Source organism: Zingiber officinale, chromosome 1B (assembly GCF_018446385.1).
Source record: "Zingiber officinale cultivar Zhangliang chromosome 1B, Zo_v1.1, whole genome shotgun sequence".
Taxonomy (NCBI): domain Eukaryota; kingdom Viridiplantae; phylum Streptophyta; class Magnoliopsida; order Zingiberales; family Zingiberaceae; genus Zingiber; species Zingiber officinale.
The window spans coordinates 129,357,909-129,373,942 of NC_055986.1; the positions used below are offsets into that span (position 1 = coordinate 129,357,909).

General features: G+C 36.7%; 1 protein-coding gene across 1 annotated transcript; it reads right to left on the reverse strand.

The window, feature by feature from the left end:
• Positions 1 to 6,825: 6,825 nt before the first annotated feature.
• On the reverse strand, positions 6,826 to 13,849 carry LOC121978890 (dentin sialophosphoprotein-like). Its single transcript, XM_042531088.1, has 6 exons — positions 13,624 to 13,849; positions 12,830 to 13,546; positions 9,901 to 10,537; positions 7,900 to 9,298; positions 7,711 to 7,797; positions 6,826 to 7,170 (listed from the first exon to the last, which is right to left on the reverse strand). Exons 2-6 carry the CDS (start codon positions 13,473 to 13,475, stop codon positions 6,850 to 6,852), a joined length of 3,090 nt encoding a protein of 1,029 aa, XP_042387022.1. The 5' UTR covers positions 13,476 to 13,546; positions 13,624 to 13,849; the 3' UTR covers positions 6,826 to 6,849.
• Between the last annotated feature and the right edge of the window lie 2,185 nt (positions 13,850 to 16,034).

A 16,034-nucleotide genomic window follows, 5' to 3' on the forward strand; every position in this document is an offset into this window, starting at 1 on the left:
GGTATCATTTATTGAGCCTACTCCTTTAAATAATGGTAAAAAGCATGCTAATTCAAGTTTGTATCATTTTAATGCTATTTACCATGAAGATAGAAAGCATGATAGCATTAAAGAAAAACATGTGGCTCTTCATGCTAAAACCACTCAATCTAGGGCTAAGAAGGTAGATAACCAACTAGGAAGTATTCCTAAGGATGTTAGGTATTTACCCAAGAAAAAGAAAAATCAAGGTTTGAGTGAAAGATACAAGGTTGAGGATTTAATGATAGAAAATCAAGCCTTAAGGTCAAGGCTTGATAAAATGGAAAAGGCCCTAAAAAGGATGGAAAATATCCTAAAAGGGCAAAATGAGCAAAACCTAGGTCTAGGAGTACAACAAGGGTCATCCAAGGGCCATAGAGGTTTGGGATACAAACTTAAGGCTAAGAAGGATGTAATATCTTACCATAGGGTTCCATATAGTTATGGAACCAACCCTAGGTCAAGTGATCAAGTCAAAAATACAAGGGAAGTTATCCCTAGAAGTATCTTTGCAACAAACATGACTAAGACTTCTAAGAAGTCTAAGAAAGTCACTAACAAGGTCACAAGGGAGACAATCCCTAGGGTTAACCTAGAAAAAGTGACCAAGGCTTCTAAGAAGCCTAACAAGGTCACTAGGAAGGTATCTAGGGAGGTTATCCCTAGTGAGTACCTAGAGCATCCAAGGAGCACCAATAGGTTTTGGGTTCCTAGGAGCATTTTCTCTACCCCGTAGATGGGTTAGAGAGTGTCAACTCCGATTAGAAGGGTAGTTAACCCAACTTTGATGAAGTTGACACTCGGAGAGCATTTTCAAGGTTATTGTTAATCTTTGAAAATGAAAAGAATTTTTATTTACTCTTATAAGAGTAAAATGTGTCATAATTCGATAAATTGGATGATATTTTAAGTGACACAAATTGGGAAAATCATAAGAACTACTAAGTTGGGATTTTGATATGTTCTTGGGAAATTAAAGGCAAGTTATGCCTTAACTTAAAGTGGTTACTCTTTAAAAGAGTAAATTGTGCCAAAAATTTGGGGAATATATTTAATTTAAATTGGCACAAATTAGGAAAAGCAAAAGAAATGTCAAAATTGGATTATTGGCATTTTTCTTGGGAAATAGTGGGCAATCTAGGTTTTAAATCTTAATTTAGCTAAGGCTTAAGGATACTTAGGTAGACAACCTATGTGTTTCATTAATGCTAAAACTTGTCATGCTTTGTTTGCCCATCATATGTCATGACATCATGTTTATTTTTTCCTTCATTCATATTTTATTATGAAAAACACAAAAATATCATGTCATGTTATACATACATCATGTAGTTATAGAAATTTTCTTTTGAAAATTATTTCTTTTTGATGTATGCCATAACATCATCATGCATTATTTTATTCCTTGCAAATTAAGGACTAATGACATTTATTAACAAGTAACATCCTTGGTAGATGTTCACAACTCAAAATGCCTAGATAGATATGCATTATCCCTAGATTAGGGCAAAACCAAAGTTTACATCTCACTAAAGAACTATAAGGTGACTTGTATGTGTTTTAGTACACATTAGATACAAGTGAGATGTTAGAATGATGAACAAAACTCAAGATATTGATTTAGTGCATTCTTTTGAGTTTTTAGTTCATCAAAACACATAGTTATGTGTTTTCCAATCATTGGGAAAGCTAATGTACAAGTCATGTGCATTGAGCCCAAGGAACATGGTTGGATATTGGTTTTGAAAATCATTTTAAAATACTTTTGGAAAACTTTGATGAAGATCATCTTTTGATAGTAATCATCATTGAAGAGTTAGACACAAACTTGAAGAAAACACTAAAATTTTTACAAGTTTTCAAGTTTGTGTCCATCTTTGAAAGTATGGTGTATTTTCTTAGAAAACTATTTTTTTTCATGATACTATATGCCCTAAATAATGTCTACAATAATTTTTATAATTTTTAGAATTTTGTAGATTTTTCTAGGGGGTTCTGAAATTGACTGAAATGGAATTTCAGCTTTTTCAGAGCTTCAATCGATCACCCGATCGATTGAAGGGTCTCAATCGATCGGGCGATCGATTGAGAGCAAGCTTCTCTCGAACAGAAGCTTCTTGGATCGATCCACCGATCGATCCAGCCCTCCTGAATTGATCAATGGATCGATTCAAGCAGGTTCAATCGATTGGGACCCAACTCCAATCGATTTGGAATGCTGATTTTGACTGGTAAAGCCTGATTTCAGCATTTTGGACCATCTTTAGTCTAGGTAACCATTCCTTACCCCTCAAAACATATTTGTATACATTTAGGGGGAGTTTTCATGTTGAAAACAAGAATGGATTGGTTAAGGAAGACTAATTAGAAGTTTAGGTTGAGGTTTGGTTTCAATATTGAATTTATGAACCTCAAAACTTCTAAATTTGGGTTTCCTAAAGGTTTAAGGATTCCAAGTCATTGTTGGTGCAATGACAGAAGTTACGTGCATGTCTTTAGGGGGAGTTACTCTTTAAGGACATGAAAATTATTTTTTATACACCTTGGAAGGTGGTTAACCTTCTTTAGTGAGAATGCTCAAGGTTGGGCATTTGACTTCAATGGAGAGTGGATATCTTCATTGTTTCAGTGATATATGCTCAAGGATGAGCATGTCATGGAAATGAAGGGTATGAGACCTTCATTTGAATCGTGTGAATATACCAAGTGGTATATGCTCAAGGATAAGCGTTGAGAATAATGAAGGGTATGAGACCTTCATTATTGTGTTGAGAGCAACGAGTGAAGTTGTAAACAACGAAGGGTAACTCTTCAGGAGGAGAGTTTGTTTTGATGTGTGCCCAAAGATGGGGATTGTTTGTGATGTGTGCCAATAGGGGGAGAATGAAGAGTTTAAGTTAGGCCTTCATTATCTAAGAGGGAGTTCACCCTCTTAGGGGGGAGAATGTAGGGTTTAACTTACGTCTTCATTACCTAATGGCATGAAGGAGATTGAGGCTATGAGATTAGCCTAACTTAAAGAAGGTATTGTCAAACATCAAAAAGGGGAAGATTGTTGGTGCAATATTCCCCAGGTCAAGGTTGACCATGTTGACTAAGCTTGAATTGAGTCAAGCTCGAGTCTTGATGTTGTGGTTTCGATGTTTGACAATTCAATACATGAAGATTGCAGGTGCAATTGTTCATGTGTGAAGGAGAGTCAAGTAGGTCAAGGTTGACTGGATATTTGACGGGAAAATCCTGGTAAGTGAAGTCAGGTGAAAGACCTAGTGAGTGAAGCTAGGCAGAAGGAAATCATGGTGAGTGAAGCTAGGTGAAAATCCTGGTGAGTGAAGCCAGGTGAAAGACCTAGTGAGTGAAGCTAGGCAGAAGGAAATTCTGGTGAGTGAAGCCAGGTGAAAATCCTGGTGAGTGAAGCCAGGTGAAAGACCTAGTGAGTGAAGCTAGGCAGAAGGAAACCCTGGTGAGTGAAGCCAGGTGAAAGACCTAGTGAGTGAAGCTAGGCAGAAGGAAACCCTAGTGAGTGAAGCAAGGTGAAAGACCTAGTGAGTGAAGCTAGGCAGAAGGAAATCCTGGTGAGTGAAGCCAGGTGGAAGTCCTGGTGAGTTAAGCCAGGCACGAGGAAATCCAGATGGATCAAGGCTGATCGAACATCTAGTGTTGGAAAGTCCAAGTAGGTCAAAGGGATTGATTGGATACTTGGCACAAGGAGAAAAGTCCAAGTAGGTCAAAGGGATTGACTGGCCACTTGGTGAGGGTGTCCTAGCAGGTCAAGGGTGACCGGATGCCAGGCACGATGAACCAACAGGTCATGGTTGACCAGATGTTGTTTAGGAGGCTTTAGACTTGATTTTGGGAGAAATCATGAGCTAGATCGATCAGCCGATCGATTGGCTCATGCCCAATCGATCGGCCGATCGATTGGGCGAGTCTTCGCGACAAGCCTCCTCCTAATCGATCAGTGGATCGATTGGGACAAGTGCGCGATCGCAAAGAACAGTGCTAGATCGATCTGTCGATCGATCCAGAGCCCCCAATCGATCAATGGATCGATTGGGAGCTACGATTTCGCGCGATAAGCCCTGGATCGATCAGCCAATCGATCCAGGCAATTCTCGAGAGCACAGAGGCGCTCTCGATCGATCAGCCGATCGATCCAAAGCCTCCCCGATCGATTGGGAGCAATCCAATCGATCGGGATCCGACCGTTGGCATCATATTTAGCTGCAGGCGTTCGATTCCTTCGGTAGAACTTCCAGATTTCATTTCAGATCTTCACAGCAACTCCACAGCTTCTCCACAAAGTTCAGATCGCCAGTTCTTGAAGGTTCTTGGAGGTTTTTCCAAGTCAAGAGGCGGATCTACAGCTGAAGAAGAAAGTTAGGGTTAGGGTTTCGGTGTGCAAACTTGTAAGCTCTTGCTTGTATTTTGTACCCTTTTCTTTCTTCTTGTAGTGTGAACTTGTAGAGCTTCTCCGCCTTCGGTAGTTACCGAAAAGGAGTATTTTATTAGTGAAGGGTGCGTGAGTGTGTGGATCCTTGGACTAGTCACCTCTTCTTGAGGTGGATACCAAGTAAATCCTTAGTGTTAGCGTTGTGTTTGTTTCATTTGTATTTTCCGCTGCATATCTTTGAAGAAACAAGCAAGGAAGAGCACGACGAGTGCACCGAGCTATTCACCCCCCTCTAGCTACATAATTGGTTCCAACAATCACATCGGTACTTTCTTGTGTTTTGAGTATCAGATTCGGAAGATGCTTGATCTCATCATCGGTGGATTGAATGTTGGGGTCCTTCGCAGATTCATTATCGCAGATTCATTATTTGCTTTCCCTTCCGAGTTCGAGATGATGCACCTCCGCGGCCTCCTTGCATTGTAATTGAAAATTGGAAACGAAAGCGTGTAGAGAATACGAAATTGAGATTAAGAGTAAGAGTAGAGAAGATGTGTGTGAAAATAATGAAATGAGCTCTCTATTTATAGAGTTTTGATAATAACGGATACTAAATCATAGACATTGATAAAAAAAACGGTCAAATGATCCTAACCGTTGAAAAAAATATCCAAAAAAACCTCAAACGGTTATGAACTGTCGGTTAACCGACGATTCCAACGGCTATGAACCGCCGGTTAACTGGCGGTTCAAGTCATTAAAAAAAAATTACGGCTGAACCGATGGGTTGAACCGCCGGTTAACTGGTTTTACAACAGCTGAACCGGAACCGGCCCGGCAACTTGCCGAGTCGGTTCCGGTTCGACTCGGCGTACCGGGTCAACGGGCAACCAACCCGTTGACACGGTTACGGGCCCGGGCCGGGTCCGAGCCAGACCCGGCCCGGGGTCGGGTCTACCTCTTGCATGAGGACGGATCATATGAATCACACTTTGCGATCTAGAGGATGGACCGCTCTATTCATTGGTGGAATCCCTTGGATCCCACCTGCTATACAAGTGAGGTCCAGGGAATCCCACCAATGAGATACCCTGGGGTCCAGGAATGGACCAGGGGTACGTGTCCAGAGGATCCCGTCCACTCTTGCACATGTTGCCTTTTTCCGGTGGGTATATTGTTTTTTTCTTTGATTGGTTCAGGGAAAAGAAAGAAAATGCGAACAAAAGAACCATAGATAGTCCTAAATCCCTAATAGCAAAGTTAAAATTGTATTAAGTCTCTATGTGAGAAAAAAATTATTCTTATTCCCTACATACAAACTTTTTTTTGTTTCAACTCCCTTCCAACTTCCTGATACACAACGATTTATCTAATTGCCCTCATTTTTCTGGTAAAAAAGTCTAAAATAAAATATAATTTCTCCTAAATGCAGCACATTTAAACTAGAATAGAAAAAATTGGATCAGTAAAATTTTTTATGGAAAATATATTTTTATTTTGACCAAAATACATATTTTAATCATAAATAATAATCATAAATTGTAACCAGAACCACCTTCCATGATCCTCTGATCCTCTTCAACAAGTCCTCTAGCGTCAATTCCTTGCCGAAATAAGTGATGGTCGATGCCTACACCACGAGGAGAATGAAGAGGAGGGAGAAGAGACTAAATAAACTCCCAGTATACCTTGAAACTCCTAATATGAGACTAAAATTTCATTCACAGGACTTCTTTTATCTCCCTTTCCATCTCTTTTTCATTCATATTTCTAACACTAAATAAAAAAACTTTTAAAATGAACAAATAAATTTGTATTATTAAGTTCAATAATTAATCAAATAAATTTCGAACAATCAAACAATCTTGAATTGAGAATTCGATAACATATAAACAAACCAAACTGAAGTCAAGCTCAAACTCATAAAAACATAAATCAAATCAAACTTGAACAATCATTTTAACGATTTGATTCATTTTAGGCTTGGATTGACTACCTTATCAAATAAACTTAAACACCCTAAAACTTGACTTGACTCAATTTGTTTACAGCCCTAACCGCAGCAATGCCAGCATTTCCAATTAACTGCCTCGCTAAAGAATGTGTAGGGTTAGTGAGGTGCATTGGAGTTCCCATTTGTGTAATGTTGTTTGCTCCTCTTCTGTTCTGATTTCTCTCCAGGGTTTCAAGTAAACCATACTAACTGATAAGTGATAAACCGATGAACCCTCAGTTTCCATTTTTTTCCCCTACTAAACTGAATTCAATTTGGTTCAGCCTGAAGTTAATCTGGTCTAATTTTGAAAATACTGATTTCCTAGATTTTCTGAAACATCATTTAACTGCATCTTTAAGAAAAAGATAAGGGCTAAAAATATTTTTTTTGTAAACAAAAAACACGAGCAGATGGCTTTAGCAAACAGAATTATAATTGTTCAATGTGTATTTTCATCAGAATTAGGTATTCGAGTTAAATTTGCGATACTCTCTACTGCATCATGAGCAACAGCACAAGAAACCACATCAGATACAACATGGTCACTTTCCAGATCATTCTCTACCTGCAGGTCGTCTTCAGCAGGATCATCAGGAAAAGGACGTGGCTTCTCCAGGGAAGCCGAGTGACAGCCATCCTGGACTACCTCATTTTCTGAAGCTGCTGAAACCGATATTTTGGTTTCTTCAGAACAAACCGTTTCTGTGGCCACGGGTTTCACATATCTTGTGGTTTGTTTACGATAAAGGGACATAGCTTTCTGCAAGGAATAAAAATCATAAATGTATAATTAGTCCATCCAGAAACGGAACCATCATAGTCACAAGCATATAAAGGGCAGCCGGTGCAAACTTTAAAATGTAGGCATAGCCTGATTTCATGTATCAAGCACGCACCGTGGCTGAGAGTTGCATCTGGCCAAGCATGGCATGGTTGGATGGATTGTATTTAACACAGACTATGTCATATAGTGCTGAGTTGGGCAATTTATGCATCATGATTCATATGACACCTCTACCATGGGGTGTTGTGTAAAATCACATTTGAGTTGTCCAATGCATGATCAGATAATTTTGAGTTGTATACAAAACATAAATCCAATGTAATAATCAGCCCAATGTATCATTTACAATTATTTATGAAATAAGCAAAAAAAATTCATGATTCATAATCCTAGGAAATAGCATGACAGAATGACTTCTAAAATGAAGAAAGAATTAGGTTTGTCCGGAAAAAGAAAAAACGATTGGAATGTCCCACTGAATTAATGGTGAGAAAATTTATGAAAATAAGAATATACCTTGAATACATCATCTTTGGCAGTGGCATAGAATGATTTCAAAATAGAGCGTGTGTCCATTTTTTCTATCTTGTCATCTTTCTTCATCTGAAAAATAAAAAAAAATATTGCAAGTTATGGTACATACAACATAACCAAATAAGGCATATTTCTATTTTTTTTTTGGTCAATATCGGGTACACTATATACCTGAAAGCATCCAGAATTAGTCAAACTGCAGATATTTTTAGTATTCAATACTCCCGCTTCGGATGTGCATCTTTCATACAACTCCAAACCAGCAAGATCAGATGAGATATCAATCCTGGAAAGGTAATTAGCAACATAATTCACTTTATTCTCCAACATGTGAGAGAACTTGAATGTCTTCTTGGTTACAGCCTTGTGGGGAGACTCCATATCATTCTTAGAAGTGGTTGTGTCACTTGATTGCTTTCCACCAATGCTTTCAGTTGGCAAACACTTTGATTGGACTAGTTCATCTGTCAAAGATTGTGTTGAAGACTGTTCTTTCCTCAATGCTGAATCCATATCGTTGACATTGTGATCCTTCCACATTTCAGAACCCATTTCCCAACCTCTACTGCCCATTAGTTGTCCATTCTCATCCCATTCTTGCCTCCCATATATATGGGTTTCATTACCAAATATACCATTGGTTCTATCCCACATCTGCATCTGAGGATGGCATAATTGTTCAACAGAATTATGCCAACCAAATGGCCGTCCATGACCAGAAAATCTCTCGGCCATCTCATGCATGTGATACGAAACACCGCCATGTGCCAAATCCATAGGTCTAACTCCAAACAAGGGTGGAGGTGGAAAGTGGGACATTGCTGGATGAAATCCAGGAGGTGGTCCATGTTGTAAAGGCATAAAAACATTTGTTGCTGGGGCAGACCAATTAGGAGCACCTTTCCGGGCATTTCCATGTCCCCTTTCAAATCCAAGTTCACTTGTGCGTTTGTAACGACCATAAGATCTGCGGTCATTACTATGAGCTTTATTATCCTCTTGATATGGACCCAAGACAGAAGGGCTGTCAATCCCGACCCTTGAAGATGATGGAGGGCGTAGGTGATTAGGTGAACGGTCTGAAATATTACTACTTCTGTAGATAGATGATGACCCAAGAGGTGTTGTTTCCCTAGCACTACCAATAGCCTGGGACATATCATCTGGAATTGGCTTTTCTGAATCGTACACTCCTCTGTCTCCCTCATTATAGCTAGCATTCCTTTGTATAATTTCAGTGTCAAGGCTTTGTCGATAAGCTCGTTCATATTTAGATGGCGATCTTTCATAAATTCGATGACTACTTTTAGTTGAAGATCTTCCCTTTGACTGATTCGGCGAGCTACAATCATCTGATCTTGAAGCCCTATCATACTTTGAAGAAGCAACAGTTTCTACCAATAGTTCACCTGAATGGATGTCATCCTTCGTAGTTAGTTTCCCAGATCGTGGTACAGTGTTTCTGTCACGAAATCCTGAAGAAGTCATAGAATCTCCTTTAGCAATTGTGTTGGGACGTCTTTCTTCAGGTGACAATACTCTATGACCCGAGTCTTCATACCTCATGTTCCTGCAAAGAAGAAAGATTAGTAAAAATTGAACAGGTTAACTGAGACCAAGATCAAATTCCCAGCGAAAAAGCCTCAAATACTAAATGATGTAATTGTAGACAACAGAACTAGGCTATATGCATCACTTTCCACCAAACAGAACTATCAACAAAGGTTCAACTATTTGCTCAACTACATGCCCACGAAGAGAAAGAGGCAATAGACAGTCATAATGCATAGCTCAGTAAGAAATGGAACTAACAAGCCTATGAAACTACTGTCAAATCAATATCTTAACCAAAAATGAAATTAAACACACACATACACACATCAATTATTGTCAGTTTCAAAGTAAGCCCAAGATCTATCACTAGTCAACCAGTAACCTAGAAATAAAACTTATGCGCTTTCAAGTAAAGAAGAAATTCAAAAGAAAAAAAAACAATGAAGACAGCTGAAATCATAGATAGATGTCACATTTTAATTGCAATCATTGTTCATTTAGGTGCAACATTGCTGTTCATAAAGAAGGCGAAATGGATGAAGACATAGCCCACTGTTAGCTACAATTACCAAGGAAATAGCTAAAAAATATATGAGAGGTTAGATAAAAAATGAGTACCTGTTAATATCATTACCAGTATGATTGATGGAGCTGGCAAAGCCTTTAAATTGTTTATTCTTTGGACTTGATTCACTCTTCTCTGTTCGATATACTGATCTAGGTTTATCGTTGTAAGTAGTCCTACTGGCACTTGATGCATTTTTCTCAGCTTCCTGTTGTAGTTTTGTACCTCTCAGCTTTGAGTCACCAGGATCATCATTGGAATACCGTCTCCTCCTATCTTTCAGTTTGGTGTCACGAGCATCAACATAAGTATCATCCTGATTAGTGTCCTGAAGTTTAATTTTCCTATAACCATCCAAAGATTTGTTTTCATCTCTGAGATGGAATCTGTCAGATTTATCACTCGAGCGATCTTTAGATAGTCGCTCATCTTGGTTCTTGTCATCATGGTGATTTTGATCTCTATCATTTTCATTCTTGTATTTACCTTTGTACTTGGTGTTTTCATGCCTTTCATCTTTATGGCTTCGGCTTCTGCTATGATCTCGTGAAGATAGTCTTCTACCATCAGCGTCCCTACTATCCTCCAATCGTTTGTCCTTGTCTTCATTGTCATCCCTTCTTGTGTGTTTCTGAGACCCTTTCTCTGTCTCAGCACCAGCCAGCAAATCCTGAACTTGACTTTCTGTAGCTGAATAAATTGAAAATACAAGCAAAAATATGAGACGACAAAGGTGACAAACCACTAAGATCAAAAAAGGAATAAGTATGCATATAAATAGTACTAAACCACAATACAGAACATTATTATAAACATCAAAAAAGGAATAAGTATCCACAAGGCAGGTGATTAAAAAAATAGTTAAAAGCCCATTGAAGAAGATCATTTCAAATGCAAGCATTAAAATCCAAAGATAAGAAAAAATGAAAATGACTTTATTTGACTTTCAATCAGAAAAATCAGTTATGAAAGAATTTCCGCAGAGAAAAAATAAAAGTGCAAATGATATACACTGATAAGATAAACAGAATAATACTGCAGAAAACCTTTTCTATTTAAATGACATCTCAAATCATTTTCATGTAGCCCATAAAAGCAATGTGCAAAGGCACGGAAACATAATTAAGCCACCACGCAAGTTCAGTGAAGCTATCAGAAGGTGCTTGTTTTTCTTAATTCTTAGTGGGAAACGTGGTGGAGATGAGCAATCATTACAGCTCATTCTTGATGCAACTGAACTATGATTAACCATTACACAAATCATAAGAGGATCCTAAAATAGAATAATTAATTCTAAAGCCTATAGAACAAGATGAAAATACATCCAAGGAACACCTCAAACTTCCCAGTTGGGAACATACCATATCCTCACGAGCCACCGTGGCACTTTAAATGCAATATATGTAATTGGGGTTTATAAAATATAAAGATTTACCAAATATGTTCCTCAAGCTTCATAGCAACTAATAACTTGCTTGGGCAAGAAACAATATTTCACACAAATGACATCATAGTTCGAGAAAAAAATTAAACGTGTCAATGTCGGGTTATGATGAGTAAGTGCCTGTAGAAAATCCAAATAAACTTGAATCCTTAACCGCCTTTTGCTACTACCAAACATCAAACCAAATCTTGAAATGAAACAGCAAAGCCAAAATCAACCAGTACAAATTTTGTTTCATACAAGAAAATAGTGAAGAAAATAATGATGCTGTTCGTACAAGAAATTTTGTTAGAGAACTTTCAACAATCCAATTGCTGGGTTTCTTTTATATCGATATGAGGCATAAATATGAAAATTTTCACCATTAATAAATAAGGATAGCAAAGTCATCATTTGAGCCAAACTTTCTTTCTTCCGCTCTCATGCATATTCTATACTAACTATGTTCAACTTCCACCTCCACAAAATCAACCTCAGACTCTGTAACTTTGTTCATAAAATTTTGATTTTAATTTTTACATTATCTAACCATTGACAACCTGATCCACAAGGCAAGATAAAGGGGAAAATAAATGAATGATATAACAGTATTTTTACCACTACTCCAATAATCGTCAGCCATCCATTTAAACTTACTGGAACTACAAGAAGCTTTCATCTTTTTATGATAATGTAATATAAAATTCTTTTCAGCCGCACTATCATATACCAGTGTAACTGTTATAACAAATTCCAATCAAAGCTGATTAGCCTCTGATTTGAGAAACATATTTCTGAGTAACCTCTAAACATAAGAAATTTGGATTTTAATATTTTTAGGCAGCAACATTAGGACAAAGACACTGTTGCAAGACACAAAATGTATGATGCATTTAATATCTTCCAGATATATAGGCATGCATGCATTTGAGAATGAAAGTAACATTTTCAGGCACATTTGCCCAAATTAAATTAGGTTGGTGATGACTTTTATTTGGTGAATCCATTAAACAAACAACTCCCAAGACAACAACATGCTGTTCTAGTTCCATACAGTGTGTAACAAACCAAAAACCTTATATCAACAATAAGATGACTACGAATGGTATATAAAGAATGTGTCCATGATGTGCTAGCCAACCTACACAATGATTGGTAGGTCATATTAAATTTTCTTTTGATAGAGAAGAAAAAATAGCATAATTTATCTCATATATATTATCTCACGTTAGTTTCTACTAATCTCAACTGAATATATGGATTGGAAATCCAGAACTTGCTTGACATTCTCATTGTATGTCAGAAAACTTCTCCACTGCTCATAGTTGTGGTAATAATTAACTGTTTAAGATCAGGCAAGGATCACACTATCGGTAAAGCCTCAAGAAACATGCTCTATAACTATTACTACTACCAGTCTACAATGTTGCCAAGATTAAAAAAAACGTTTCTACTGGATCAGTTAGTTAAATGTAAAAGTATTAGAATCCTATATCATTAAATTAGAAAAGTATTAGACCATCGTATCATTAATTAGCAAAATGATGTGTCTTCCTTACCATTGATTTTTGCATTTTTCTTCAGGCAATATTCTTCATTGTTTGAGAGAGTTTTAGCACCATTTTTCCTGTTGTACTGGTCTTCAGATTTCTCGTGCCTGGAATCTTGAACCTCCCTGTCCTTATTATTGACCCTCTCCTTTCCATCCTTGTAGTGATAACTTCGTTCTCTCTGGTTTGAATCTTTCTCAGACTTTCCCTTCATGGAGTCATTCCTTCCCCCACGATCCTCATTCCTTTCATTAGAACCATCATCTCGTCTGCTTGACCTATTCTTGGTATCATTAGTCTTTGCTTTTGAACTTTTATCTGGCTCCATGGGACCAAAATCCTCACTTTTTAACTTTTTCCCGTCGTTTTCCATGCCACCATTCCACCGATCAGCAACCACCACCTCCTCATCCCCTCTTGTTTTCCGCTTCTTCTCACTGGAGACATCGCCATTGCTACTGCTCACCATCTCTTTCCCAACATGCTCATGCGAGGATCTCTGTTTCTCCGGCATCAGATCCCTAGAAACCCTGCCTCCCGTAGTCTCCTCCTCCCTGGTCCTCCTCTCCCGCAGGCTCTCCTCCTCCTCGGAGTCGGAACAGCCCCTCGAGCGCTTACGCGACCGGTGCGACCTGTGTCGTGAATTTCTCGGCATCTTCAAGAATCACCCAAAACCCTAATTTCTCAAAAACGCCCTATCGAGCGAGCGACCAACCGACCGGGAACCTACAAAAAGTAAACAAACACGTTACAGAAAACCTCCGCCGAGAAACTTCAACCAATCCACCGGGAACTGGATTAACCGAGATGTCTCCCAAAGCGAGGGCAGCGAGCGAGCGAGCGAGAGAATCGACGGTCTCCAAGACGTCGACGCAGAGCGATCGAAGAGGAAAAGAACTATAATCCGATGCTAGGGAGGCAGGCGATCGAGAAGGAAAAAAAATTTAGGGGAGGAGGCCGCAGTGGCGGCGGCGGCGGCAGGGAGAGAGAGGAGGACGATGAGGAGAAGTGAAAAGAGGGGGCGACAAGGAAGGCGAAGAAATGGGGTTCGGGTAATAGACACCTTAAATGACAAAAACACCCTCACGTTCCCTAATCGCTATGCGCGAAGACTTCTCACACTCCTCTCCTGGTAACAAAGAAACAACTGTAAGGGCATATTTGTAAACGTCGATTTAACTGCTTTGCTTTGCGGTGGATCCGCTAAGAGACACGGTGGTAACTGAATGTCGTAATTTTAACATACTCGATAAACATACCCAAATTGAAACCCGTCAGTTTATTAGGTAGACCACTCGTACCCAAACGGACCGTGTCGGAGAAGGCCGTGCTGTAGGGTTGACTGGACGTATGACAATTACAAACAAATGAATTAGTAAAAAGCTTGCCAACTTTATTGTTATATATATTGTTAAGAAAAAAGAACCTTCAAATTTCATTTAATTTAGTTTCCAAATAATGATGCCTGTCAGGAATAAATTGATTAAAAATTATTTAACTCGGAAAGTGGAAAATATTTTCTAAGAAAAACATTTTTCATTTATAATTTTTTAATACGAAAAAATAAGTTAGTTCAAGTTTAGTGGTTCTGGAGAAATTTGTTGAAAGTAAATAAGTTGAGAAGAAAAAAAAATTGAAGAATGTTTTCCAAATTGTGTTTTGCTAAAAGGAAAGAAGAAAAAAATGATAATTTATCAAACCGTCTAATTATCCTTTAAGATTAATTAAATTAGGCACGACACTTTACTATTTGCTAAATTAATTAAAAGCTTATGGTAATAAGTCAACGCCTTAGTTACCACACTTGCTTGCTCATTTGAGGCATCAAACTACTACTCTCTTCGTCACGCCCGCAGCACACTACATGTAGTTATCGAAGTCTCATCCAAAATATTCACACAAAATATATATATTTTATTGTTAAAAATTATTATTCATCATTTAATTAACATGTGATTTGTCTTTCAATCATAGTCATAAAAAAAAATTCCTTTGAGCAAACTTATAACATCACTTTTGGGGTATATTTAGTTGAAGATTATTATTGTTATTTTTAATTATCTATTTAAAATTATATTATTTAATATTAGTAATTCTAAGTAATAGAGCAGATAGGAATGTGATTATAAGGTAAATTTGGTTGGAGGTTATTCTTTATAATTTTAATTATTTATTTAATATTATCAACGAAAATCCTATTTAATTTAGGTAATCGACGATTTATAAGTAATAATTCATGTCTGACATGTCAACAAATGGGGTATGGAATCCAAAATCAGAAAATATCGAAAAAGTTAGGTTTTTCTTGATTATGAGATTAATAAAATTTTTTGACCAAAAATATCAGATGATATTTATACTTTGGGATAAAAATATCCCTAAAATTTTATAATGAAAATTTTATTTTAAATTATAAAAATTAAATAAAAATAAAAAATGTGATATTTAAAAAACTATTTAGTTTAGGTAATCGATGATTTAGTAATAATTCATGTTTGACGTGTCAACAAACGGGGGTATGTAATCCAAAATCAGAAAATATCAAAAAAGTTAGGTTTTTCTTGATTCCGAGATTAATAAAAATTTTTGATCAAAAATATCATCCGATATTTATACTTTGGGATAAAAATATCCCTAAAATTTTATAATGAAAATTTTATTTTAAATTATAAAAATTAAATAAAAATAAAAAATGTGATATTTTATTTTCAAATATAAGGTTGGTATATGTATATATATATATATATAATACTAAAAAATCAAATTAAAAAAAGTAAGTTAAAAGAAAAAATAATAATAATATGTACCGTTTTATAACAGAGAGTAATATAATAAAATATTAAATTATATTATAAATTTAAATCTTTAAACAATAAATTTTTACTATATTATCTATATTGAATCAAATAATATTAAATTATATTTTATTCCTCATAATTTTAATTATGTGATTACTAGATAATCACATATCTAAAGTTATACATGATAACTTAAACACATGCTAAAAAGATGAGGTTTTAGGTGATTCCAAAGTAAAAAAAAATCAAAATTTATTTTCTAAATATTATTCTCATCATAAGTATTCCAAAGTTTCAACAAAATAATATTAGATTATATTGTATTACTCATAATTAAAATTATATACGATAATGAAATGCATCCTTAAAAATTATTTGAAGAGTTTGATTATCAGTAAATCCTAGAATTCTTCCTA